At 55.3% G+C, this 21,803-nt stretch overlaps 11 protein-coding genes across 11 annotated transcripts; 3 read left to right on the forward strand and 8 right to left on the reverse strand.

The window, feature by feature from the left end:
* The first annotated feature begins 768 nt into the window (after positions 1–768).
* On the forward strand, positions 769–1,574 carry BKA78DRAFT_6611 (uncharacterized protein). The gene has a single exon (XM_066893540.1). The coding sequence runs from the start codon at positions 910–912 to the stop codon at positions 1,531–1,533; it is 624 nt and encodes a 207-aa protein (XP_066749019.1). The 5' UTR covers positions 769–909; the 3' UTR covers positions 1,534–1,574.
* A 370-nt stretch (positions 1,575–1,944) lies between these two features.
* On the reverse strand, positions 1,945–2,816 carry BKA78DRAFT_6595 (uncharacterized protein). The gene has a single exon (XM_066893536.1). The coding sequence runs from the start codon at positions 2,708–2,710 to the stop codon at positions 2,048–2,050; it is 663 nt and encodes a 220-aa protein (XP_066749020.1). The 5' UTR covers positions 2,711–2,816; the 3' UTR covers positions 1,945–2,047.
* A 1,640-nt stretch (positions 2,817–4,456) lies between these two features.
* On the reverse strand, positions 4,457–5,546 carry BKA78DRAFT_358629 (uncharacterized protein; the record flags this gene model as incomplete). Its single annotated transcript, XM_066892359.1, has 3 exons — positions 4,457–5,018; positions 5,094–5,455; positions 5,508–5,546. 3 exons carry the CDS (start codon positions 5,544–5,546, stop codon positions 4,457–4,459), a joined length of 963 nt encoding a protein of 320 aa, XP_066749021.1.
* Positions 5,547–5,781: 235 nt separating this feature from the next.
* Positions 5,782–6,901, reverse strand: BKA78DRAFT_301723 (uncharacterized protein). Its single transcript, XM_066887380.1, has 3 exons — positions 6,399–6,901; positions 6,306–6,351; positions 5,782–6,255 (listed from the first exon to the last, which is right to left on the reverse strand). The coding sequence occupies exons 1-3, from the start codon at positions 6,618–6,620 to the stop codon at positions 5,972–5,974; spliced, it is 552 nt and encodes a 183-aa protein (XP_066749022.1). The 5' UTR covers positions 6,621–6,901; the 3' UTR covers positions 5,782–5,971.
* A 335-nt stretch (positions 6,902–7,236) lies between these two features.
* Positions 7,237–8,441, reverse strand: BKA78DRAFT_301725 (Imidazoleglycerol-phosphate dehydratase-domain-containing protein). The gene is made up of 2 exons (XM_066887381.1): positions 8,145–8,441; positions 7,237–8,058 (listed from the first exon to the last, which is right to left on the reverse strand). The coding sequence occupies exons 1-2, from the start codon at positions 8,404–8,406 to the stop codon at positions 7,649–7,651; spliced, it is 672 nt and encodes a 223-aa protein (XP_066749023.1). The 5' UTR covers positions 8,407–8,441; the 3' UTR covers positions 7,237–7,648.
* Positions 8,442–8,635: 194 nt separating this feature from the next.
* BKA78DRAFT_348451 (DNA-directed RNA polymerase) lies at positions 8,636–9,204 on the forward strand (the record flags this gene model as incomplete). Its single annotated transcript, XM_066890640.1, has 4 exons — positions 8,636–8,752; positions 8,808–8,923; positions 8,951–9,027; positions 9,083–9,204. The coding sequence occupies 4 exons, from the start codon at positions 8,636–8,638 to the stop codon at positions 9,202–9,204; spliced, it is 432 nt and encodes a 143-aa protein (XP_066749024.1).
* Positions 9,205–9,318: 114 nt separating this feature from the next.
* On the reverse strand, positions 9,319–9,962 carry BKA78DRAFT_348452 (uncharacterized protein; the record flags this gene model as incomplete). Its single annotated transcript, XM_066890641.1, has 5 exons — positions 9,319–9,330; positions 9,383–9,493; positions 9,565–9,711; positions 9,796–9,857; positions 9,920–9,962. 5 exons carry the CDS (start codon positions 9,960–9,962, stop codon positions 9,319–9,321), a joined length of 375 nt encoding a protein of 124 aa, XP_066749025.1.
* A 54-nt stretch (positions 9,963–10,016) lies between these two features.
* Positions 10,017–11,082, forward strand: BKA78DRAFT_6687 (cell cycle control protein cwf14). The gene is made up of 3 exons (XM_066893556.1): positions 10,017–10,097; positions 10,152–10,574; positions 10,643–11,082. Exons 2-3 carry the CDS (start codon positions 10,394–10,396, stop codon positions 10,912–10,914), a joined length of 453 nt encoding a protein of 150 aa, XP_066749026.1. The 5' UTR covers positions 10,017–10,097; positions 10,152–10,393; the 3' UTR covers positions 10,915–11,082.
* BKA78DRAFT_6630 (uncharacterized protein) lies at positions 11,083–12,315 on the reverse strand. The gene has a single exon (XM_066893546.1). The coding sequence runs from the start codon at positions 12,093–12,095 to the stop codon at positions 11,250–11,252; it is 846 nt and encodes a 281-aa protein (XP_066749027.1). The 5' UTR covers positions 12,096–12,315; the 3' UTR covers positions 11,083–11,249.
* A 974-nt stretch (positions 12,316–13,289) lies between these two features.
* On the reverse strand, positions 13,290–15,494 carry BKA78DRAFT_329122 (uncharacterized protein; the record flags this gene model as incomplete). The annotated part of the gene is made up of 2 exons (XM_066889642.1): positions 13,290–13,480; positions 13,538–15,494. The coding sequence occupies 2 exons, from the start codon at positions 15,492–15,494 to the stop codon at positions 13,290–13,292; spliced, it is 2,148 nt and encodes a 715-aa protein (XP_066749028.1).
* A 4,280-nt stretch (positions 15,495–19,774) lies between these two features.
* On the reverse strand, positions 19,775–21,706 carry BKA78DRAFT_291053 (P-loop containing nucleoside triphosphate hydrolase protein; the record flags this gene model as incomplete). Its single annotated transcript, XM_066885834.1, has 3 exons — positions 19,775–19,901; positions 19,951–21,092; positions 21,143–21,706. The coding sequence occupies 3 exons, from the start codon at positions 21,704–21,706 to the stop codon at positions 19,775–19,777; spliced, it is 1,833 nt and encodes a 610-aa protein (XP_066749029.1).
* Positions 21,707–21,803: the final 97 nt, after the last annotated feature.

Consider the following 21,803-nt stretch of genomic DNA (forward strand, 5'->3'; position numbering starts at 1 on the left):
AAGACCAAGGGTAATGGAAATAGACACGAAAGAGAGAGAAAGTTGGTGGAGAGGCGGCGGTGAGGTGAGAGCTCGGTGAGATCTTGAGATCCGATTTTTCTTCTAGGCCCGCCGTCCGCCCGCGTGGTGAGAGTGATCGATCACATCCGCCGTTCCCCGTGGCATGAGACTGGAGATGATCGAATCATAGTGAAGGGATCAGAGGCGGAGATGCGGACCGGATGGGTCTAACTGAGATCTCTCATGGTGGCGTGGTTGACAGGACGGAAGGAACCACAGGGAGATGCGGCGCAGTGTGGAAAGCCAAGCAAGGTGCGATTTGAGATGAGATTAGAACGGCAAAGGGTCCAGGACCGAGGTCATGGAGGTTTCAGATGGGTGAGAGGCCATGGATGGGGGAAGACGGATGGTGGAGCGGACGGAGATGTTGCGTTCTCTTTCTCCTTGGCGGCCACTTCTCTACTCTGGAAGCGTGGACGGTGCGGATCTAGGATACGATGGAGGGACGGCAAGGCCCGTAGGGCGACGGGGAACGTCGAGGAGCTGCTCATCTAAGCCAAGAAGTCTTGACAAGACGAGTACGCAACTGTGGAGACAGGAGGCCGATACTCCCCACGAAAGGATGACTTTTTTCTTTTCTTCGAGTTTCGTCTGGTCCAGGAGGGTATAGAGACTATTGTTTCAGCAGCATGTTTACTGTTGTAGGGGAAATTACAAGCAGCCCATTGGTATGGTTGTTGGATACTTGCCACAGCTAGGAGTACGTTAGCCATGGTGTTGAACTCCACGCAAGTCTCGACTGACCTCTGATTCTGTCACATTTGTCGTCGGCCACCGGTGAATCGAAGGGGATCCACGCAGAAGTTCAACGGCGAAGACGGCCATTTGATCAATTGCCCGCCGTTCTTGATGCCCTTTTTGGCAGGCAAACTTTTCGTCGATTCGCCGTTTGAGGAAATCTGGAGACGGACTGACAAATTTCTGTCCGAAAAGGTCGAGTCATTGACGGCATGTTGCTACGATGGACAGGGCAATCGGCAGGTGCTGAGCAGTGCGCTGAATCGGGAGGAAGTAGGATCAACAAGATGTGGATCTTTTTTGCGCGTGGTATATTGGATCCAGCATAGGGTCAGATCACTGACAGCGACACCACGAGGCGGAGGGTGGGTAGAGGACAGAGGAGGGAATGTTGTGGTTGCGGTTGCGCTTTGCCGTTTGTGTCCGGGGCAGAAGGTGGCGGTAATCTCCGCCAGTGCGCGCTTGTCGGATCGTTCCGCTGTTTGTGTGTCCGCATTGGCTCGCCGTTCCCTTCAGATCTTCAACTCCCTCCGAACTTCAACAAGCCAGCCTCAGAACCCTATCGATCGCATCCTCCCAATTGCCCACGCCGACGACCCTGGACCTATGCTGCCCGCGACGCGACATTGCCCTGTCCACCTTGGGACACTGAGCAACGACTCACCAGGGATCGTTGCCCCTTCCCGACGCCGCGCTCCACGATATTTCGCAATCACCCAGTCCCTGGCGATCTAAATGTCCAATATGAGCTCCATTGCCCGGTCCCAGCCACAAACCGGTCAAACCACGAGGCTCGGACTCCGACCCTGCAAGCTGCCTCATTCGATTTCACGATACCTGCCCCCGTCCTCCTCGGGGCTCGAAAAGTCCACCACGACGCGCATAGACAAAAGGAATTTTTCTGATCGCCCTGACCATCCCGCTCGAGTGGTACAGCCAGTGGGAAGCGCTGGCGGCCCTCTGCAAGTCTCACTCTGCACACAAGCCGGAGGATGCACGCAAGATCGATTTGCAACGTCTCCGCTGCCCTCCTGCCTCCTCATGGCCACTGATGTAACAAGGATCGCAAGTGGCGCAGTGAAGAGCCAGTGGAGTGTGTATCCTTACCTCGTCAGTGCTTCTGCTGTCAACCCCGTCTTCGTCCCTTGAGCACGCCAGGGACGCGCTGGTCGACCGTGTGTGTGTTACGATGGGCGGACGCCCCGAGATCCCATGCGAAATGCGCGGAATTCAGACGGAGCCGCATGCATCATGGCTTGTCCGTTTGTGGCTGCTTCCATCGGGCGCGGGGAATGCGAGCCATGTTCCCCGGCAGGCTTGCTGCCACCCGTCGTTCGGTGACGGAGCCTCGTCTTGGTCCTTTTCGGACGTCTCGAGGGAGCGGCAGGGTTGCTGTATCTGTGATAGGCGCCTTCTGCCGTGTTGAGAAGAGTCTGCAGGCGGATGTCGGATGGCGTATCCTAGGTCGCGGCCTTGGATTCGCCCTCACCAATCGCTCGGGGCATCGACGTCGGTGGAAGCAGGCAGAGTCGCACAAAAGGCGTGCTGAACAATGCATCTGGCCACTCGGAATGCTACGCTCTTCGCGCGTTACTACGGCGGCCGTTCTGGCTGACGACCATTCAGGGCAATGGCGCTGAGACAATTGAACACAAAACTCCCATTCGCCCCCTCCTGAATCACCGCCATTCATATTCGAATCAAACAGGAACCGCGCGACTCGGATACAGTGGACAGGCTGACTGCTTGGACCGTGCAAATGGCGAACTAAAGCCGTTGTTGAGGACCAACCTGCCAGCACGTCCCATCTGCAGCAAGACCGATCTGGAAACCACATGAGACATGCGACTTTGGCTCGGCTTGAGACTCCTTCCCTTGCGGGAGCGCGCTGCTGGCTCCGTCCTGAATCCATCTGGCACTCGAAGCATGGCCAGCTGCATGCCTGGTTGAGATACGAATGAGGCTGACGACACGCAGGACGGTGCGTGCGTGCGTGCGTAGTTTTTTGATTTTTTGATCCTTCTGCCCATGGCGCTGGGAGAGCCGTGATACGGACCAGATCCAGGCTTCCCTGCAGAGCCGCTGTCTGTGAGATGGGCTGTTTGTTTTTCAGCGCGTACCGATCATGCACAAAGTCTTCTATGCGAGATCTTGGTTACGTGGGCGCACGCTGGGCTCGGGCAGGCTGAGCAAAAAAATCGTATCTGGGGCACTGACGGCGACAGACAGAGGGCAGCAAGCGGGGTTGGCTTGGTTCAACAACGGGAGCATGCGAGGCGGTCTCTGGCGTATACCATAATCTCGCTTCGATCCTGAGGCTGCTGTTTTCGTGCCAAGTTGGCTCGTTCCCTCCAAGGTACGTCCATCTGCCCGCTCTTCCGCCTAAGCGATGGTAGATCGTGTCTCTGTGCTTGTTGAGACTACAGAAAATGATCCAGAGTTTCGTGGGGTCCCGTGATGCTATGGCATGACTTTTTGGGCATCATGATGGGGGCCAAAAGAGCCCACGATGCTCCCACTCCAGGAGCTAGTACGATCCTGCTAACTGGACTACTGATTTGCAAACCCAATCTCGTAAGGCAAGATCGTTCACTTTTCATCATTCACCATATTCACCATCGAAAGCTTGGATCAACATGCAGTGCCATTCATCCGATCTAGATACAATGGATGAGGAGACGCGACAGTTAAGGAAATAATCGATATACTTCCTTTAAGATCCAACCTGGTCATGTGCCAGGCCCCGCAGCACGCAGAAATGTTGGGCGATGGGGAGCATCGAGAGATTCAGTAACGATTTCAGAAACAGGATATCTGAGTGGCAGGCGACTTCGTCCTCAGTGATTCTCGTCTTGGGCTGCATGTCTGAAAGAGACATCGATTTAGCGCGTAGGAAAGCAGTGTCCGGGCGCAGCATTGGTTGAAAAAGACCACTCGAAACTTTGCATTATTTTCACGTCAAGTGGGAAGTGGTCTTTTTTTGGCTATGATTTTCATGGGGACTTGCAAATTGCACGGAAGGGTTCTCGCTGTTCAAAACAGCAACGATGGGAAAGCAATAGAAGGTTGCCGTAGTGTGGCGAAAGAATTTCAAGAATCACTGCGTGGAAGCTTCACGGAAAAAGCAGAGGTATGATAAATATCAACTCAGAAGCCTCTTCAGATAGCTTTAAAAGTGGCCAGTCCTTCCTCATCCTACTCCTCGTGCGGGCCGGCGCCCATGAGTATCTCACAAGTGCCTTGCAACTGTGCAAGAAAAGCCTTTCATTCTTGTAAGGACGCTCTGTTAGCGAGCATGGCCCATCAAACTACGTATTAGGGTGAATGGGATGGGCCTTGGAAGCCAGTGAGTGAGTCGAGAATCTTACTTGAGAAGGCTGGACTGCGTGTCCATAGAGAAAAAGGTATCTTGACAAGCACATTTTGAGACCCTCTTTTGCATTTGGTGCCATACTTGAATCCTTCGAGATTTTACCATGATACCATCCCCCATCCAGTCAAGTCCATTTGTGTCAAAATAATGAAAGACTGATCGCTCTCTTTACAAATATTCCAAAATTCCTTCAGATTTCCAAGGATTATTTTGGGAATTTACTGCGTTATGTTGAAGTGCAACAACTGCTTCACTGAAAGTCGCAGTGTAGAGACCCGGAGCAACTCAGTCGCATTCAGGCCGCCTTGGGAGTAATCGAGTGCATGCGCATTGAGTTAGCATTGACTCAAATCTCAGGTTTCGGGTGGTTGTAGGAACCAACTGAGAAGAATGAGACCTTTCCCTCGCACAGCTCCTCAAAGAATATCTCTCAGCTACTGATGTCATGCATGTCCACTGAATAGCAGGTTTGCCGTTTACGTGAAAGGCGTCTTGGATGTTCAGAGTCTCGCAGTCAAACTCCTGCTGGTTCCGAAAATTGCGACGCAGCCAGTTAAGAATGTGACCGTTCAAAAGGTCCTTCTTTTCCACCCATGGAAAACCTTTGGGGAGCCTTCTTCCGTTACGACTGTGCCAAAAGATGCGTTTCCAGTCGTCCTGAGGGCGGCCTGGGTCCTCACAGAAGAGATATTGAGTGTCGAGCTTCTCGAATAGTTGGTCAGGAACGAAGATCTTGGCGACAAGGACCTCTTGATCTGGGGACCTGGATTTAGCCCACTTTGCGTATTGGTCGGCAACTTCTTTTTGGGGAGTAAAGCATGCCGCTCTCCCCACTCCAGAGAAGTCGCTAGGGCAAGCTCAGACATGATGAGAGAGGGCAAGTTTCCCGGAGTCGCTATCTTGTACCGCAAGAGAGGCGTACTTGTAGCCTGCCTGCCAGCTCGCCGTGTTTCCTGGCAACTTCCTGGCAACATCAAAGTCGGCAATGGAAGTTTGGTGTGCCGGGTCGCCGCCATCTTCAAGATGACGCAGGAATCCAAATCTCTCTTCAACCACTTCGCGAACCCAGTGTTTTGCGGAGAAAATGCAGCAAATCGCCGCAATCTTTGGAAGCATAATGGTGTCCTTCAGCTTTTGGTTGATTCCGATCTCGTCAAAGCAGCCATTCCAGTCGTCAAAGTCGCCGCTGACGTCGAGCCCGAATTCATCCATGCGCAATGAATGCAAATTCCTCGAATGAACACTGGAACTCGCTGGCCAGTTCGACAGATTGTCTCCACAGATCTTTGGCAATGGCAGTCGTAAAACCCATGTACTCGAATGCTCCTTGGCTTACGCAATTTGGTGCGGTATGGAAAGGATTTTGGTCGGCCATGATTGTGCGAAGAGGGTGGAGTGAGAAGGGGGAGGACGGAGGACCCTGTATTCATATAGAACGTGTCATTTTCAGGACGCGTGTGACTCAATTGAAGGAGTCGTGGTAGCAAAACCGGTGGTACACATGACTACGACTGCTCCCTGCAACTCTTCGCGAAAGACTCAATGAAATTCGGTACCAAGTGCCCAAGGCGTTTGAATACTCCCTGGGCGTGTCCATTTTGACATGGAAGCTTTCTACTACGCTACGGAAGCTCCTGTTTGGTCGAAAAGTGACTGCTCCTTGATTCCTGAACGACAAATTCGTTTGTCCTTCCGCACTCTGCACCCAAATGCCCCTTACCAGCCAGTATTGTTGATCAACAGCCCATGAAGTTCCGTCCAACACTGTCTCATTTCTCTGGAACGCTTCTCATGTTCTCATCACTTCCGCTTGATGCCCTTTGACTTCTTGCAGTCATCGGATTGTTGGACGGCAGGGGCAGTCTTTTCCTTCCGAAGGTTATCGATAGCTTCTCCAAGCCTCTTCGTGGCTGCCTTGACTGACTCGTCGGGCAAGTTGAGGGTACTGTAGAGATTGAAGGCTTCCTGGGCGGCACCGAGAAGCTCCCCGGTTGTCTGGAAGAAGGGAGCAATGGCCTTATCGAGATATTCGAAACTGCCAACGTTGGCGTCGCCATCATCGATGCGACGTCTTTTAGCGCGCCCTATGAAGAGTCAGTGCGCTTCTTACTTGACTGGACAGAGAGAATGATACTTTCGGAGTCGGCAGATGAAGTCGAAGCGCCATCAGTAGCTTGAACCTGCTACCAATTAGCAGACATTTGAAGATTTAAACATTGATGCATACCTCTCGCTTGATACCCTGATCAATGGTATCCATCTTCACCGGGGTCTTTGCGTGATTGTACGCAGTCAGACGCTCAGAGTTCAGAGCATGAACGCGCTTCTGAACGGCGTGCACGTAGTTCAGGTATTCCTTGATGATGGATGTAGTTGCCGCATCCGAAATGGGGTCGAGGCGACTGGCATCAATCTGAGCCCTGTCGTCACGATCCGAGTGTTGAAGCATCCATTGGCCGAAGTTGGTCAAGGTTCCATCATCTGAAAGCTGCACAAAGATTTTCTTCGTCTTGCGGCCTTCGCAGCGAACCACGAGGGACAAGTTGGTCAAGAAGGTTTCAGCCCTCAGAAGTTCAAGCTCTGGCTTGACATGGCCATTGACCAACCTGTACCGAGGTGGTTCGGTGACAGGATCGGGCTCCGGGATGAGATGCTCCGCAAGAAGTTCCAGACCGCAAGAAGCCTCAGTCTCCTTGAACGTAGCCCAAGCTTGCAAAGCTTGCAGGGCCTCCGTCTCTGTATTGATGAGCATGCTTTGGTTTAATTAGCATGTCAGCTTTGATTGTGCGGTGACTTTATACTCAGAAAGGAATGAAATACCTGAGAATGTAGAATCAACAGCACCTAGCTGAGCTTGTATGGCCTGCAAGTGGTGGCAAACTGTTCTCCGTTGTTATGAAGAGCAGTAGATGAGGAGAGTCGAGAAGTGTCGCCTGAGCGACGCACTGCGCGGTGTGATGGAATCCAAAGCCGAGTCCTTGGAGGTCAATGACGGCCAAGTCGACCAAGTAGAACCGCATTCAAAGGCGACCAAAGTGGAAGGGAACCTCGGAGTGTGAGGTGGAGGAGGTAGTGGAGGAGGAAGAGGATGGTGCTTTTCTTTTGTTGTTTTCCACTGTTGACGAATACACGAGAACGCTCACCAAGTGCGTCAGGGGCACCGCGCGCGTGGAACGACCTGCGCAAAATTGAAGTGACTTTTTGGAATTTGTTCAAATGACTTTTTTGGCGAAGAGATGACTACACCAGGGCCATGTCATGAAAGCCTTGATGGTCGTCAGCCCCTTGAGCTCATGTCGTGAAATGACTTCTTCATCTTCAGGCTCGAAGTAGTTCAGAGACAAGTCTACCTCCGCAGTTCCCACTGCAAAATCGTCTTCTGCTAATTGCATCCAGAATTCTGCCTTTTGTCGTGATACAATCGAGGCCCCAAGCTTCTATGTCCACTTTAACTTGCAAGCTGCTCCAGATAGTTTCTCAGTAAAGCACACCCTTGGTACTCGGCTCCTCGCCCTCCCTACCCTTGACCCTCGTCGTCGCCATCCTAGTGGCCACAGCCAGCGCCTTGAATGCGCTCTCAGCCCTGTGGTGGTCATTCTCACCACGCAAGCAGTCTACGTGCAGCGTAACGCCGGCACCCTGGGCGAAGCTCTGGAGGCAGTGGGGAATCATCTCGCAGCTGAGGTCGCCAATCTTCTCGCGGCGCAGACCGAGGTTGATGACGGAGTAGGGGCGGTTGGACAGGTCAATGACGGCGCGCGAGAGGGCCTCGTCGAGGGGGCAGTATGCGCTTCCGAAGCGAGCGAGACCGGTGGTGCCACCGAGGGCTTGCTTGAAGGCGACGCCGAGCGCGATGCAGACGTCTTCGGCGGTGTGGTGGTCGTCGACTGCGGCGGGTGGTTAGCCATTGATTACCATTCTTCGACCATGAGTCAATCACGAAGAAATCATGGTAGTTGAATACGTCACGTACTGTGCAGGTCGCCCTGGCACCTGAGCCTCAAACTCCAGCCAGAGTGCTTCGCAAGGGCGTGGAGCATGTGGTCGAGGAATCCAATGCCAGTGTTAATGTCAATGTGCTGGCTCTTGGAGAGCTGGGCGGCATGGCCCTCAGCATCTCCGTTGGCCGCATCTTGCGGGAGCTCCAATGCACCACCGTCCAAGTTCAGGCTGAGCTGAATCTTGGTCTCGTTGGTGTCGCGGTTGAGGGTCGCACTTCGTATTCTGTCGGCCATTGCGAATTTTGTGTGTGGACTGAGAAAGTCTGGCGCATGCAGCGTCAATGATAAAGGGTCGGCTTTGAGCTTTTTGGTGTGGGCCAATAAGAGGGACCGCTGACTGTTCACCGCCCGCGCTGATCGATAAGATAACAAATCTCCGTTCTTCGCCGCAAATCCTCGACTCTTTGAATTCCGTCCCGCCGACCCAACTTTCTTCTGCGCCAACCAAATCACAACCGCAACCATGCCGTCGCAAACGAGACAACCCCAAGACGAGGAGATGCACGATGCGCCCGTTGCCGACCAGGAGGATGAAGGCCCCGAGGAGGTGGAGGCCGAGCAAACGCAGCGCATCCGCACAGTACGCAGCGCATACAGTATTTGTGGCTACAGTGCCAGAGCTGACGGTCCTATAGCTGCCAGGCGCTGAAGACACTGCCGCATCTTTCGAGTTCGAAAACGAGGACCACACGCTTGGAAATGCTCTCCGCTATATCATCATGAAGAAGTCGGTGAACCAGTCAAGACCTCTGTAATTCCAAAGCTAATGCCTCTACAGCCCTTCGGTCGAATTTTGCGGTTATTCGATTCCCCACCCTTCCGAGAACAAGATGAACCTCCGCATACAAACATACGGTCAGTGGAAAGCATGCGAGAATGGTACACAAAGTGGAATGCTGACGGAGGACAGAGGACGCCAATGTCAATGTCTACGATGTGCTCGAGAAGGGTCTCCAAGACCTCTCCGATCTTTGCGACGTCGTCATCGACAAGTTCACCGTGGCGCGCGACGAGTTTGTTGCAAAGAAGTAGCTTTCAAATCTTAGCGAAAAAGTGGATTGGATTGGGACGGCGTTCTAGGCGTGGAAACAAGTGCTGCGGCACAGCACGGGCACTGGAATCTCGGAAATGCATTTGTACAGGAGTCTAGTTGCGGCCCTGGAATATATCATCAGCAATGATCTTCGGAACGTACGACGGTGCAACTCACCTCCAAGAACCCGCTGATGAAGTTGTTGGGCAGCTTGTGCCTCGGCTCTTCCTCCTCGGACGTAAAGTACTTGAGAACGTGGGGGTGCTGCTTCCAGAAGTTGAGAGTTTCCTGTACGCAGCATCAGCCTGTGGATCTTCTCGCCCCACTCTCCATTCCCCGCTTCCCCAGGTGTAGTGTACCTGCAACTCGGAGTGCGAGTGAAAGAGGAGGACGTCCACCGTCTTCAGTTGCTGGACGTATCTGTGCCTTTCGTACTCCTGCCTGATCTTGGTCCTGATGGTGGAGATGGGGAAGCCGAGCGTGTACATCTTCTGGATTTCCGGAGCCTGTAGCCATTGCGCCGGTCAGTGCCTGCGCGGTGAAGTGTGCGTTCGAAAGGATAGAGATGTAAGTTATCGGGAGGCACATACAGCCCGCAGCCAGTCGCGGTAGCTCCTAATGACCCTCGATTTGGCATCGGTCCAATTGACGGCTAGATGATGGTAATCACATCAGCGAAGCTCCAATTGATACGGCGAACGGCGAAAAACGTACAGGAGCGCGTCCTCTGCGCAAGAAAGGTCGGATTGATCGTCATTGTTGCGAATATGAGCGGTGTTGCTCCGGAATGATCAGGTCAGGTACCCGCAACGACCGTCCGGGGAAGGCGTGTGGTAGCTGCGCACCGACTGACGTTCTGGGCGGCGGTGGGCAACGCGGAGCCGCACATCACGTAAGCCGTTCACGGGCCAAGAGACGGCGCCGCTTCTACCACTGACTTGCGCAGGGCCTCATCCAACTTCTTCTTCTCCTCTTCACGTAAGTACCGTCGCATCTCTGGCCACCAAAGTCTACGCGCATTCGTGCCACCGCAGCGGCTAACGATTTGGCAAGAACTGCGCCTCTCACCCCGCCTCTGACCCAAGCTGCGCGCAAACTCGCGACCCCAAACTGTCAACCAAAGCTCCGAGTACGGACTATATTGGGCGAACTTCTTGAGCTTCGCCACAACCGCAAACCTACCGCATCATGCCCGTCGTCCGCACATCCAAAGGCTACGGCCGCAAAAAGGCACCGCCGGAGGGCTACGAAGACATCGAAGACACGCTGCTCGAGTACGAGAACGAAATGAAGGACGCCATCAACTCGAGCCACGAGGGCAAGAAGCGGCAGGAGACACAATGGCCCATTTTCCAAATCACACACAAGCGTAAGCACTTTTCCCAAAGGACCCGCCAGTCCTGACAGCGGAAGCTAACACCAGCCGGCCTCGACTAGGATCACGCTACATATGGGAACTGTACACCTCGGAAAAGATCTCGCGCGCGCTGTACGACTGGTGCATCAAAAACGGCAAGGCGGACGCGAACCTGATTGCCAAGTGGAAGAAGCAGGGCTACGAGAACCTGTGCTGCCTGCGCTGCATCCAGACCAAGGAGACCAACTTCAATTCGACCTGCATCTGCCGCGTGCCGCGCGACCAGCTCAAGGAGGATCAGGCCATTCAGTGCATCAGTTGTGGATGCCAGGGCTGCGCGAGCAGCGATTAGACGCGTCGAACAGGGAGGGACAAGAATGCTGAAGGGGAAAAGAGAAAGGCTTGGAGAATACCGCGTGGGAGAGGATGCGGAGTTGGGGTCCCGGGGTCGCTTTTTGAACTGGGTTCTTTTATTCCTTCCATCTTTCCATCGAGCCCGCGTGTGTGGGAGGAGTATCCGGGGCAGAAAAAGAAGGTCTTTCAAACGGAGTCAACCAGCCCATGAACATCAAAGATACCCAACATCACAAAATACGCACTAGAGCAAGAGCCAAAAAAAATTCAAAACACTCAACGGGACCAATCAACCAACCTTCATTCAATCAATCGTCATCCATCAACCATTCGTCAGCTGTCGCGCGTTTCTCTACACCCCCCACGTCCCTCCCACAATCCATCTCTCGCGCGTCTCGCGTCTCCGTCATCCGAACTCTCCCTCTCCACCCCGCGCAGTCCGTCATCTGAAGTCCCGTCAAGCTTTCCACCATGTCCCACGTCATTTCGCCCTGCCAGGAGCCTCCCCGTCCACCCACCACCCAGCCGGCCGGTACTCGCTCCGGCAATGACAGTGGCGGCAGGGAACAGAGAGGGGGGCGTGTCTGTCATAACAGATAAGTAGCCGACCACCGGCGGACCGACCGACCGCGAGCGAGCCAGGAGGTAGGGGGGGGGGGGGGGGGAAGGGCGTGTGACGTGGCAGGCGTGGCATTTGTTTGACTTTTTCTTCGATGATTCTTTCTCCTGGCTCGCGCCGTGCCCTCCCCCGCCCGCCGCGTTCGATTGGCTGGTGCGTTGGAGTCGGTTACGTCGGTCGGGTACCTGGCGCAAGGCGTTGGGGGGAGCTAGCTCCTGGTTCCGAGGTTGGTGGTCGAGGTTGGGATGAGGGGGGAAATGTGAGTTCAGGTGATGGAGACACATGGTGGGAGGTGAGGGCAAGACGAGCTGACTGAGGCCGAGGAGGCCGGCCAGACATGGCAGGGCTGAAGTGAGGGAAGAGCAGGAGCAGGAGGAGTAGGAGGGGGGACTTGGGGTGGAATTGGCGCCGAGATGGAAAGGTCCGTGGATGTGCATGGGGCACGACGCAATATTGAGTGAGTGCTTCCATTGCTCGCTCGCTCCTCGCTGCGTGCGTGCGTGGCTTTTGAACAAATGCCAAAGTTTGGGTAGACGACGCGAATTGAGGCGTGCAAGCATGTGCTGCTGCTGCTCATATTGACTGCTGTTGTGACTCACTCGAATGGTATCTTACAATCTGGATGGAGACGTGGAAGGGGGATGAATGGGCGCAATACTCATGATGGACAGGGGCTCAAGGTCAGGCAAAGTCCACCAGAAAATACACATGCGTGTCACTCTCGTCACCAAGACGCAGCACAAAATTGATGGCACGTGGAAGTATTCGATAGGAGTAATAGTGTGTACTCGAAAAAAAAAAAAAAAAAAAGGTCGCTCGCTCGCTCGCCGTATCCAAGCCAAACCAAACCGATCCGATCCCAATCCCAATCCCAATCATATCCCAAAACCAAACCAGGTCAATCCAATCCAATCCAAAGTCGCCCAAACGCAGATACAAGAACCGAGTTGTAAAAAGAGATCCGAGAAGAAATGATAAACCGGTACCAGCCCAAGCTTTGCCGCTGTGTGCCGTGCCAAACCGAACCAAAAGCCAAAACCAAGAACAAAAGTAATATCAACGCTACGCTATATTGATTCCCAAGGAACGACATGATGAAAACAAGAAGCCAAAGAATCAGAGATTGAAAAGATCACACAGTCAGCAGTCACACACGAACCAAGGAGGGAGAAGATTTAAGAGAAAACCTAGACAATTGAGAAGAAAAAGAGAGAAAAGAGGACAAGAGTGAGAAAAGGCGCAAGATCGCTCCACTAGCGCGCCTGCTAATTACGCAGACATTGTATCCTCCAACAGACAGACCCAATACATGCTATCAAGTCATGGATCCACCAATTGCTGATGAGAAAGTGGTGGTGCCAACTCGTCCGAGTCCAAATGGACGTGGCTAAGAGTTGAGCCGAAGAGCAGTTCAAGAGACGGCCTCAATATAAAGGCACTGATTGCCCAATTTTCGTTTGTTTGCGCGAGAGTCGAGGTTGGGTGGCTGCAATTGCTGCTGGCGCGGGTTTCGGGGAGTGTTGCAGTAAGGTATTGGTGTTGTGTAATAGGCGCGAGCGTCAAAGTGCACCTGCGCGTGGGGTATCATTCGTAACACGTAACGATCGTCAAGTAGGAACGAGGTCATAGCAGTCGTGTCCGCCCGTTCGTCCCAATTGAAAACCAAAACGCCGAGTCCGAACGAAATTCACACGCCAATGTCGAGGAGGGAAGCCAGCGTCAATTGTGAGCGTGGAGAAGAGCGGGCAAAATACTCAGAGGAAGGTGGTGTAGCGGCGGTTCATGCCGGGCCTGGAAGCCCTCTTGGTTGGGCTCTCCATCTGCTGAGGCGCCTGGCGGGCGCCAATCTTCTGGAAGCCTTGCAGAATGTCGAAGCCCAGACCAGGCTCCTCGGCGTCATCAGAGTGGAGATCGACACCGAAGAGCTCGTCAGTGTTGCTGCCACCTGGTGTCTTGGACGGGCTCGGTTGCTTGCCGGTAAAGAAGTCGGAAAAGCTTCTACCGTGCGAAGGTGGTTTGAGCCAGTCCTTGGACGCCTCGGGGGTCGCATTCGCACGGCTGCCGGTAATGTCGGCGAGAATGTTGGAAGAGGTAATGGCACGGCTGCTCGAGGGGCGCTTGGCAGACATGCGCTTCTCAGGAGAGCCACGTGCAGAGTAGACCTGGCGCAGGGGGCTATCGTTGAAGACGTCAAAGTTCTCGTTGAAGTGCTCCTCTGTGAGGTTGAAGTGTTCCTCGTCAGGAAGATGAAAAGCAGGACTCCATGGCTGTCCCTCTGAGAGAACGCCAAGCGTCTTGTCGGGTGAGCCAATGAGCTCCTGAATGCGCTTGCGGTGGTTCCTAAGATTGGTGTTGGGAGAGACAGACGCCGGCGGCTTAGCAGGCTTCTTGAAGACAATGGCTGGAGTCAGCGGCGTCTGCAAGTCGCTAGCGTTCTTGTCAAATGGTCGGAAAGGCGACGACGAGGCGAAGATGGGGCATGGCTGCTGGAAGTTGGGACGGCCCTTGGTAGGGCTGTCGTAAGATGAGCTGCGGATGCGGGCAATCTCCTCTTCAGCACGGCCGCGCTTGTGCTCACGACGGTCGTTGAAATCAGCGTCCGAGGCGGGCATGGGGCCAAGGGCGGCGGCCTTGATGGCGGAGGACTCGATTGACGAATAGTAGCCGCTGTCGCCGAGGGCAGCAAACTTGCGCTTGCGGCCGCCTGATCGGCTGGTGGACTGAAAACGCAGAGTACGCGGAGGGGTTCCCTCGTGCTGAGGGTTGGCCGACATGGCGGCGGGCGGTGGAGACGAGGCGATGTCGGCAGGCGGCGGAGAAGAGCGCAGAACGTGGGCCGGCGGCGGCATTTCGTTCTCTTGACCACTGCTGGCATCTTGACCGTCGTGAATGGCTGGATCAGAAGCAGGAATGGTGGCGTCCGAGGACAGCTCCGTCTCGTCAGGGAACTTGCTTGAGTCGATGCTATCCTTGACAGGGGTTGATTGGAGAGGGTAGGGCGCCATGGGGGGCGGCGCCGACCTTGTCGGAGCGGTCGCCGGTCTCGAGGAAAAGTCGCTCTGTGTAGCCGGGAAAAAGTTGTCGGGGTTGGCAATGCGGCGCGGCTTGTCCTTGAGGAATTGACGCTCGAATCCAGCCTCAATGGCCCAATAATTGCCCTTTCCAGGATCGTCCTTTGGGCGTTCCTGCTTGATGAAGGCTTTGTTGAGGCTGAGGTTGTGGCGGATGCTGTTTTGCCATCCGGTCTCGCCGCTGCGGTAGTAGCTGAAGGTGTCTGAGATCCATTTGTAGATCTGGGCTAGGGTGAGGCGCCTCTGCGGAGCGCGGAGAATTGCCATGCCAATCAGAGTGGCGTAGCTGTAGGCGGGCTTGGTGCCCTCGTCCTCGACGGGCGGCATCTCACTGGGCGCAGGAATGGGCTTGTCCTGATCGGCGTCCTGTGTCTTAGACTTTTTCGAATTCCTGTCTCGCAACGGTGCCGAGTCGAGGGTGTTCTTCTTGGAGAGGGGTTTTTGGTGGTAGTGCGAATCCGACGGCAACATCATGTGGTCGCCGTAGATGGCGGAAAAGTTGTTCTCCTTGTCCATGACGGAGGAGGGAAAGGTGGTGAAGAGGGGGCCTTGTCTGGGCATCTGCGGCGTCATGCTCGACATGCTCGATGAGCGCTTCATTGGCGAGTCCGTGGTAAAGTCATTGCGCCTCGGCGGGGGGATGGAGATGGAGTTGATGCTGGACTCGGCGAGGGCGTGCGGAGGTGGTGAGCTCGAGTGGCCATGATGCTTGTGCGGCGACTGGCCACTGGCTTCGGAGCTGGTCGGATTCAACAGCGTGTGGTGAGAGGAGGATACGTCGGTTACTGGGCCAAAGGCGGAGAGAAAGGCGGCTTCGTCGTGGTCAAACGAGTTGACGGGGTCCTGGAAAATCTGCAGCGGCGCGGCATGGCGACGCGTCGCAGCCATTTTGAGGGGTTGCGGGGCGTCGCAAACGGACGCAGCGGGACGGGAGACGGGATTGACACGTAAAAACGCGAGAAAACGGCGGATTTCGGCAAGTGGTGGTGATGGTGGAGCGGTGGTGTTGGCGACGGGGGCGGTCTCTTTCGGGGACGGACAGCGGGCGGGACGTCGGAGAAGTAGTCGATTTTGCGGGCGCGTTTCGGGAGATGAAGTGGCTGGGCGTAGAGCTGGGCGGATTGATGGATGGGGCGATCTTTTTGGTGGTGAGATGGAGTGTCGGGCGTGCGTCTGCACCAAGTCAAGGGAGGACGTCTTACAAGGTGCTCTCGGCTGGTGGAGATGGGCGCTTGGGGGTCTGTGCCAAGAGGTCGGCGGGGGAGGACGAGGTCAGGCGCGACAAAGAAGTGGTTGTCAAGGGATGATGTAATGGTGTAGGGGCGACGATGGAGAGTGATATGAAGTCGTTGAGAAAGACACGAAAAGGAAGTGAGACTTGTCGGTGCTGACGGCGCGTCGAGTACTTGAGGTGGTTCGGGGTGGTCGCGCAGACAGGGCCCCACGGTCCCGCAGGCGCTAGCAGCCTGTCGTTCTGAGCTGGCATTGGCCGGGGCCCCCCACACGGGCTATGACGAAGCAAGGACATGCTCTCAAAGAAAAAGCTGGGCACACCTGGGCTGCAATCCACCAAGCCCGGCGTTTGAAGAGACTCAAGCCTACGCCCGCCTCGCGCAAACACCAAAAGAATGCCGTTGCTGAAACCCGCCAGAGATGGCAGAGGTCGCACCAACTGCCCGCCGCCGTCGCATCTCGCCCGACTCTGATCAACGCGCATATCATATCGCATCACCCGCCGTGGCCCCGCCCGGCAGATCTCTGTGGAGGCCATGTGCTCCCACCTATCTCTGATTCAACATCTATTTCTTGCGACGTTTGCTGTCACGTCTTTTTCCGCGTGCAATATCCTCGCCCGTCCGAAGCTTCCGTCCCACTGGTGAACTTCAGCCCCATCCGCCCGCGACACTATTTACATGTTTCCTGTTCGGGAAAATGCGACGTGCGGGGGTGTCGAGTAAACATTCTTACTTCTCGTCATTGGCCGCAGAAACATCTCCACTTTGCTTGACGTGGCCAAAAACGACATGGCCCAACCTGAAACGAGACGACTCTACCGTGCTCCGGTTTCTTCACATGAATTCTGCGCGCTGTCATTGACCGGCCATTTCTCTCGCGACCTCTTCTTCTCTGACCCTTTGTGGCGAGAGACCCCGCCGTGCCGCCACGGCCTGCGGCAGCCGCATGTCACTTAGACTCTGGATATTAACGCCTCAACCTTCTGCGGCCCATATTCCAGTCATTCGACCCTCTGGACCCTTTCGTTGGCGGCTTGTCGACTTGTCGCGAGTCAGGCCCGCCCCCATGCAAACCCACATCTCCAAACTACCTAGGCAGCATCCAGCACCATCCATCTCTTCAGGCGCCCATTGTGAGGCTCCATCTTGTTCTACCTATTCTCCATGACCTGCCGGCCCCAGAGCACTGCCCGAGCCAAATCCTCCCGCACCCACTTCTGGTGCAATCCTTCGCGCCGCTCCATCCGGGTCCTGCTGCCCATCACTGGACGTCTGTACTGTGACAGCCCAAAGGACCCACTCCATCACAGGGCAGCCATCAGCCGCACCAAGCTCCGCCTTGAACAATGGGGCTTTCAACGCTGAGGACCAGAGGTTCGCAAACGGCCATTCGACGCCGGCGCCGCGCCAAAGGCTCGTGCCGCAACCCCTTCCCAATCACACGCATACGCCCCATGCCGTCAGAACGCGTTTGGCTTGAACCAAAAATTCCACACCGCCGCTGCTGCTTAGGGTAGCGTCCTGCGCCTGCCGATGATGCCACATGGACCTCCCGTCACCTCTACGCGTGGCTACGCAGGTACTGTACCTGTCTTGGTCCAAGGACGCTACACCGTAGGTACTCGCGCCGTCGCCGTTGCCGCCCCTTCATTCCATCACGTTACGAGAAGGCCGACGTCGACGGTCCAGACTCTTTCCTTGTTCTTGGTTTCGTTCTGTTCCAAGTCTCTCGCCTCACCTTGTCACCTACCCCATCCGCACACACCACCCTACCCGGGTCCGCGCGCCGCACATCTGATCGGCAATCGGTCTTCTACCACTCGAGCCCGACCCATCGTAGCCGAAGTCCAAATTCAGACTGATCAGGAGCCCCAAGCAGATCATCAATTGCATCTCAAGATAGCACAGAGCAGAGGAAAAAAAGAACACCAACTCCCCCACTCTATGTACAGCTTCTGACCCAACGCCTTGAGCGGCGTCAAACGGCATCATCGATCCCAATCCAAATCCAAATCCAAATCGCGATCCCAAAGCCCTCTCTCTCACCACCAGTCTAAAAACAGCACCTCGGTTGCTCCCTGGCACCTCCCATCCCACTTTTGCCATTCCTCCAAGCCCTCTTCTCAATCCCCTTCCGCACGTACTGCCGCACGCGCGCGCTTCCTTCCTCCTCTACTCACCGCCGCCGTGCTCTGCCCTACGCGCTAGTAGGTAGAAGAAGCGCCCCCTTCTTCGCCGCACCGCCGCCGTAAGCCTTGCGCCTCGTTGAGTGGAGGGCCGGCGCGCGCCACCACGCACCACTGATGCTCCACCACCGATCGCCGCCCTGCTTGGAGGCGGCGGTGCGGCTCTGCCTGTCTGTGTCTGCCTGCAGGAGATGTTGGCCGAATATTGTGCGTAGTATCTGCAACTCTTTGAATTCGAGCACAGTCTTGTTGGTGGCAGTATATATATACACATCAACCAAGGAGGGCTCCTTCGTCAAAAGTCGACGTGAGATGAATCACCATTTTACCTCTGATGATGATGATGCAAATGGCTCCTCCCCTCGAAAATTCCCCTCCCTCTGACTTGAACCTCCCATCCATGCCACCCGCTGGGCTTGACATGCGCATCCTAGACTTGAATTGGGTGGGGGATTTCGATGACGCCGGGAATTGATGTCTGGTGACGACTGACGACTAATGAATGCCGAATTGACCAGCAGCATGATGGCATCTGCCGCAATTGGAGCACCCATCCACCCACGTGTTAAACGAGGGGCCGCCCCACGCATGTAGCTGAGATGTGTGTGTGAGAGGAGATGGAGCGATTCGATTCAAGAGCTACGTACGGCAGAGGCAGTCAGACGTCCTTACTCACTATGCAATCATCGAGGCAAAGGAACGAGCGATAGACTTCCTTCCCTTTCTCTCTTTTACCTCTTCTTACCTCCCTCCCAATCTCCATCCCCATACCCATACCCATCCACCTCCCACCTACGACCACACACCCACAAATCACCAAATCACCAACGTCGACGGCGCTGCGAGGCGTGGCGCACGCAAGCGGGAGCGCGTCGACGGTGGCGTGTTTGACCACACATTCCCTCCGCACACCACCATTGACCTGTGCGCGAGAGAGCTATTTGTAGACCTGCGAGGCGTCATAGGGCGAGAGGCTTGATCGGGGCAGTGGTCGATGCTCGGGATCTAGATTGCTGGGAAAGGTTGTGGTGAGGTAGATGGACGATGACACGACTTATGACCAGCCGACTCAGACACACAGCACACGTCCGATTCTTCAAAAAAGTCCTTGTTCGCATTCTAACTAAGTCTAGGTCAAGGAGGTCGGTCAAGCAACCTCGAGGTCGGTCATATTCGCGTCAATTAGGACGGCGACCGCATAGTACTTTGGAAAGCACCAGCAGCGCAAGTGGCAAAGAGCTAACTCCGCACCCATCTATCCCAAGAAGCAAACGAAAAAGCAGATGAAAAAAAGAAAAAACGTGTTGACCGAACCCAAACCTTGCATCGGCTCGACGTTGCGGTCAACGACGACCCAACGAATCCCATTTTTTTTGCTCCCTCCCGCCACCTCTGCGTCCCCAAATCTCTCTGGCTCGTGAGCCATTCGGTCTCCCTCCTTCCTCGGCTTTTGATGCGTCGTGAATCTACTTGGCTGGAAATCGGATGCGGCGTGCGTGCGTGCGACCCAATCTACCCAGCGCGGTGGGAAAAACGAAATGCAGGAAGCCGCAGCGCGGCGAGACGAGACAGACCAGTCCCCCCCAAATGCAGTTCTAATGTCAATCATGTGTGACGAAAGGCCGGCCGAAAGAGGAAAAAGAGGTTTAGGAGAAAAAAAGAGCCAGCCTTTTTCGTGTTGTCCCGAGTCCGTCTCCCGCGTCTAGCTTCCCTTGCTCGCACTCGCATGTACAGTGGCCGAAGACGTCTAGACAGCGCCGGCCGAAACCATCTTCTTGCGGAGGTAGTTCTTGTACTCTCCGATCGAGCCATCCCATCTGCGGACGGTCTTGTTCTCGCAGACCATGATGTCCTTGGCAATCTTGTCAAGCAATCTGAATCCGCGTTAGCAATTTGTTTTACGTATCACATTAGGAAGCTTACCTGAAGTCGTGGGACACGACGACAACACCACCGTTGTAGGCGTTGATGGCATCGGCAAGGGAGTCGATCGTAGGAATGTCGAGACCGTTGGTAGGCTCGTCAAGCAGCAACATGTTGGGCGACTCAATGGCGAGCAGGGCGAAGACGATACGCGACTTTTGACCCTCGGACAGCGTGCCCATCAAGGCGGTCTGGCCCTCACCAGAAAGGCCGTAGCGACCAAGCTGCTGTCTCCAGTACTGGTAGTCCTGGGAGATGTGGGCAAACTTCTCACGGACAAAGTCGAGAGAAGACTTGGTCAGGTCAAGCTGCTCAGCGGAGTGCTGAGAGTACATGCCAAGCTTCAAGTGGGTGTGACGAGAGACGCTTCCGCTGGTAGGGGACAGCTCGCCGGTGAAGATGCGCAGCAGCGTAGACTTGCCAACGCCGTTGGGACCGACCAGGGCGGTACGAGAGTCCATGTCGACACCAAAGTCGAGGTTCTCGTAGAGGTTGTCCTCCTTGTTGCCCGAGTACGAGAAGGTGACGTTGTCGAGCGACAGGACGGGAGGAGGCAGCTTCTCGACATCAGCGAAGCGGAAGGTGAAGACGCGGTCCTGGACAACGGGCTCGATGAAACCGTCGGCCTCCATCTTGTCAAGAATCTTTTGCCTAGACTTGGCCTGCCTGACCAAGTTGGCGTAGGTACCAGCGGAAGCAATGAACTTCTTGATGTGCTTGATTTCCTCCTGCTGCTTTTCGTACGCCTTTTGCTGGTTGACCTCGTTCTCGGTCCTGGTCTTGATGTACGAGTCGTAGTTACCGCCGTAGTACAGGAGGGTCTTGAGGCGCATGTCAATCATGTTGGTGCAGACACCGTTGAGGAAGTCCATCGAGTGCGAAACGAGGATGAGGGTGCGGTCCCACTTCTTGAGGTACTCCTCAAGCCACACGCAGGCCTCGAGGTCCAAATGGGCAGTCGGGTCGTCGAGAAGCAGCAGCGAGGGCTTGACGAACAAAGCCTTGCCAAGGGCGACACGCATTCTCCAACCACCAGACATGTCCTTGGTCTTCTTCTGGATCGTCTTCTTGTTGAAACCGAGACCAGTCAGGATGAGCGAGGCGCGGGTTGAGAAGGTGCTGGGGTCCATGTCGTCAATGCGCTGCGCAGAGTTAGCAGTGCAATGCATTGATACACTTTCATCAGACTTACCTCGTAGAGCTCCATCAGGGTGGGAGAATCGGGACCCTGGTCCTCGAGAATCTCCTCGGCCTGCTTCTCCAACCTCTCCAGCTGGGCCTGGGCCTCGCCGACGACCCAGTCGAGGGCACCGACGTCGGTCTTGGGTGCACCCTCATTCAGCAGGTAAATGTCAATGTGCTCGGGGAAGGGGAATTCGCGGGCGGCAATGGAACGGAGCAGAGTGGACTTTCCGCAGCCGTTCTCACCGAGCAGACCGTAGCGGCGGCCGTAGTTGACCTCGATGGTCGAGTCGTTGAAGAGGACCTTGCCGTGAAACACGAGGGAGGCGGAGGTGATCTTGACGTCGCGACTGGCCTCGAGTGAAGCCAGGACACCAGTGGTGACGCGGTCAGAGACGCCGTGCTCATCCTTTTGCATGGTGAGCTTCTCGAGCTTCTCGGTGGCTCCGTCGACAGCGCCTTCGCCGCCATTCTTGGCAGCCTCCCTGGCAGCCTTTCTCTCCTTGAGGCTGGGCTTGCCCTTGCCGTCGGCGGTGCGCTTCTCTTGACGAGCGGCCTTGGATGCGGAAACCATGGTGGATGCTCGGTGGTCGATGGGTCGGAGGGGTGGTGGTGTAGAGTCGACTCCGGGGTAAGATTTTTCGAAGGTCGAACGGGAAGGACGTCAGTAG

The sequence above is a fragment of the Phyllosticta capitalensis genome, assembly GCF_038381095.1.
Source record: "Phyllosticta capitalensis strain CBS 128856 chromosome Unknown BKA78scaffold_1, whole genome shotgun sequence".
Classification (NCBI taxonomy): Eukaryota; Fungi; Ascomycota; class Dothideomycetes; order Botryosphaeriales; family Phyllostictaceae; genus Phyllosticta; species Phyllosticta capitalensis.

Coding starts and splice junctions, on each gene's coding strand:
- BKA78DRAFT_6611 (XM_066893540.1), top strand. CDS start 910: ATGCCCTTTTTGGCAGGCAAACTTTTCGTCGATTCGCCGTTTGAGGAA.
- BKA78DRAFT_6595 (XM_066893536.1), bottom strand. CDS start 2,710: ATGGATTCAGGACGGAGCCAGCAGCGCGCTCCCGCAAGGGAAGGAGTC.
- BKA78DRAFT_301723 (XM_066887380.1), bottom strand. CDS start 6,620: ATGCTTCAACACTCGGATCGTGACGACAGGGCTCAGATTGATGCCAGT. Junction 6,352..6,398: donor ATCAGGGTATCAAGCGAGAG/GTATGCATCAAT, acceptor AATTGGTAGCAG/GTTCAAGCTACTGATGGCGC. Junction 6,256..6,305: donor TTCATCTGCCGACTCCGAAA/GTATCATTCTCT, acceptor GACTCTTCATAG/GGCGCGCTAAAAGACGTCGC.
- BKA78DRAFT_301725 (XM_066887381.1), bottom strand. CDS start 8,406: ATGGCCGACAGAATACGAAGTGCGACCCTCAACCGCGACACCAACGAG. Junction 8,059..8,144: donor GTGCCAGGGCGACCTGCACA/GTACGTGACGTA, acceptor CACCCGCCGCAG/TCGACGACCACCACACCGCC.
- BKA78DRAFT_6687 (XM_066893556.1), top strand. CDS start 10,394: ATGCCCGTCGTCCGCACATCCAAAGGCTACGGCCGCAAAAAGGCACCG. Junction 10,575..10,642: donor TTTCCAAATCACACACAAGC/GTAAGCACTTTT, acceptor GGCCTCGACTAG/GATCACGCTACATATGGGAA.
- BKA78DRAFT_6630 (XM_066893546.1), bottom strand. CDS start 12,095: ATGCTTGCACGCCTCAATTCGCGTCGTCTACCCAAACTTTGGCATTTG.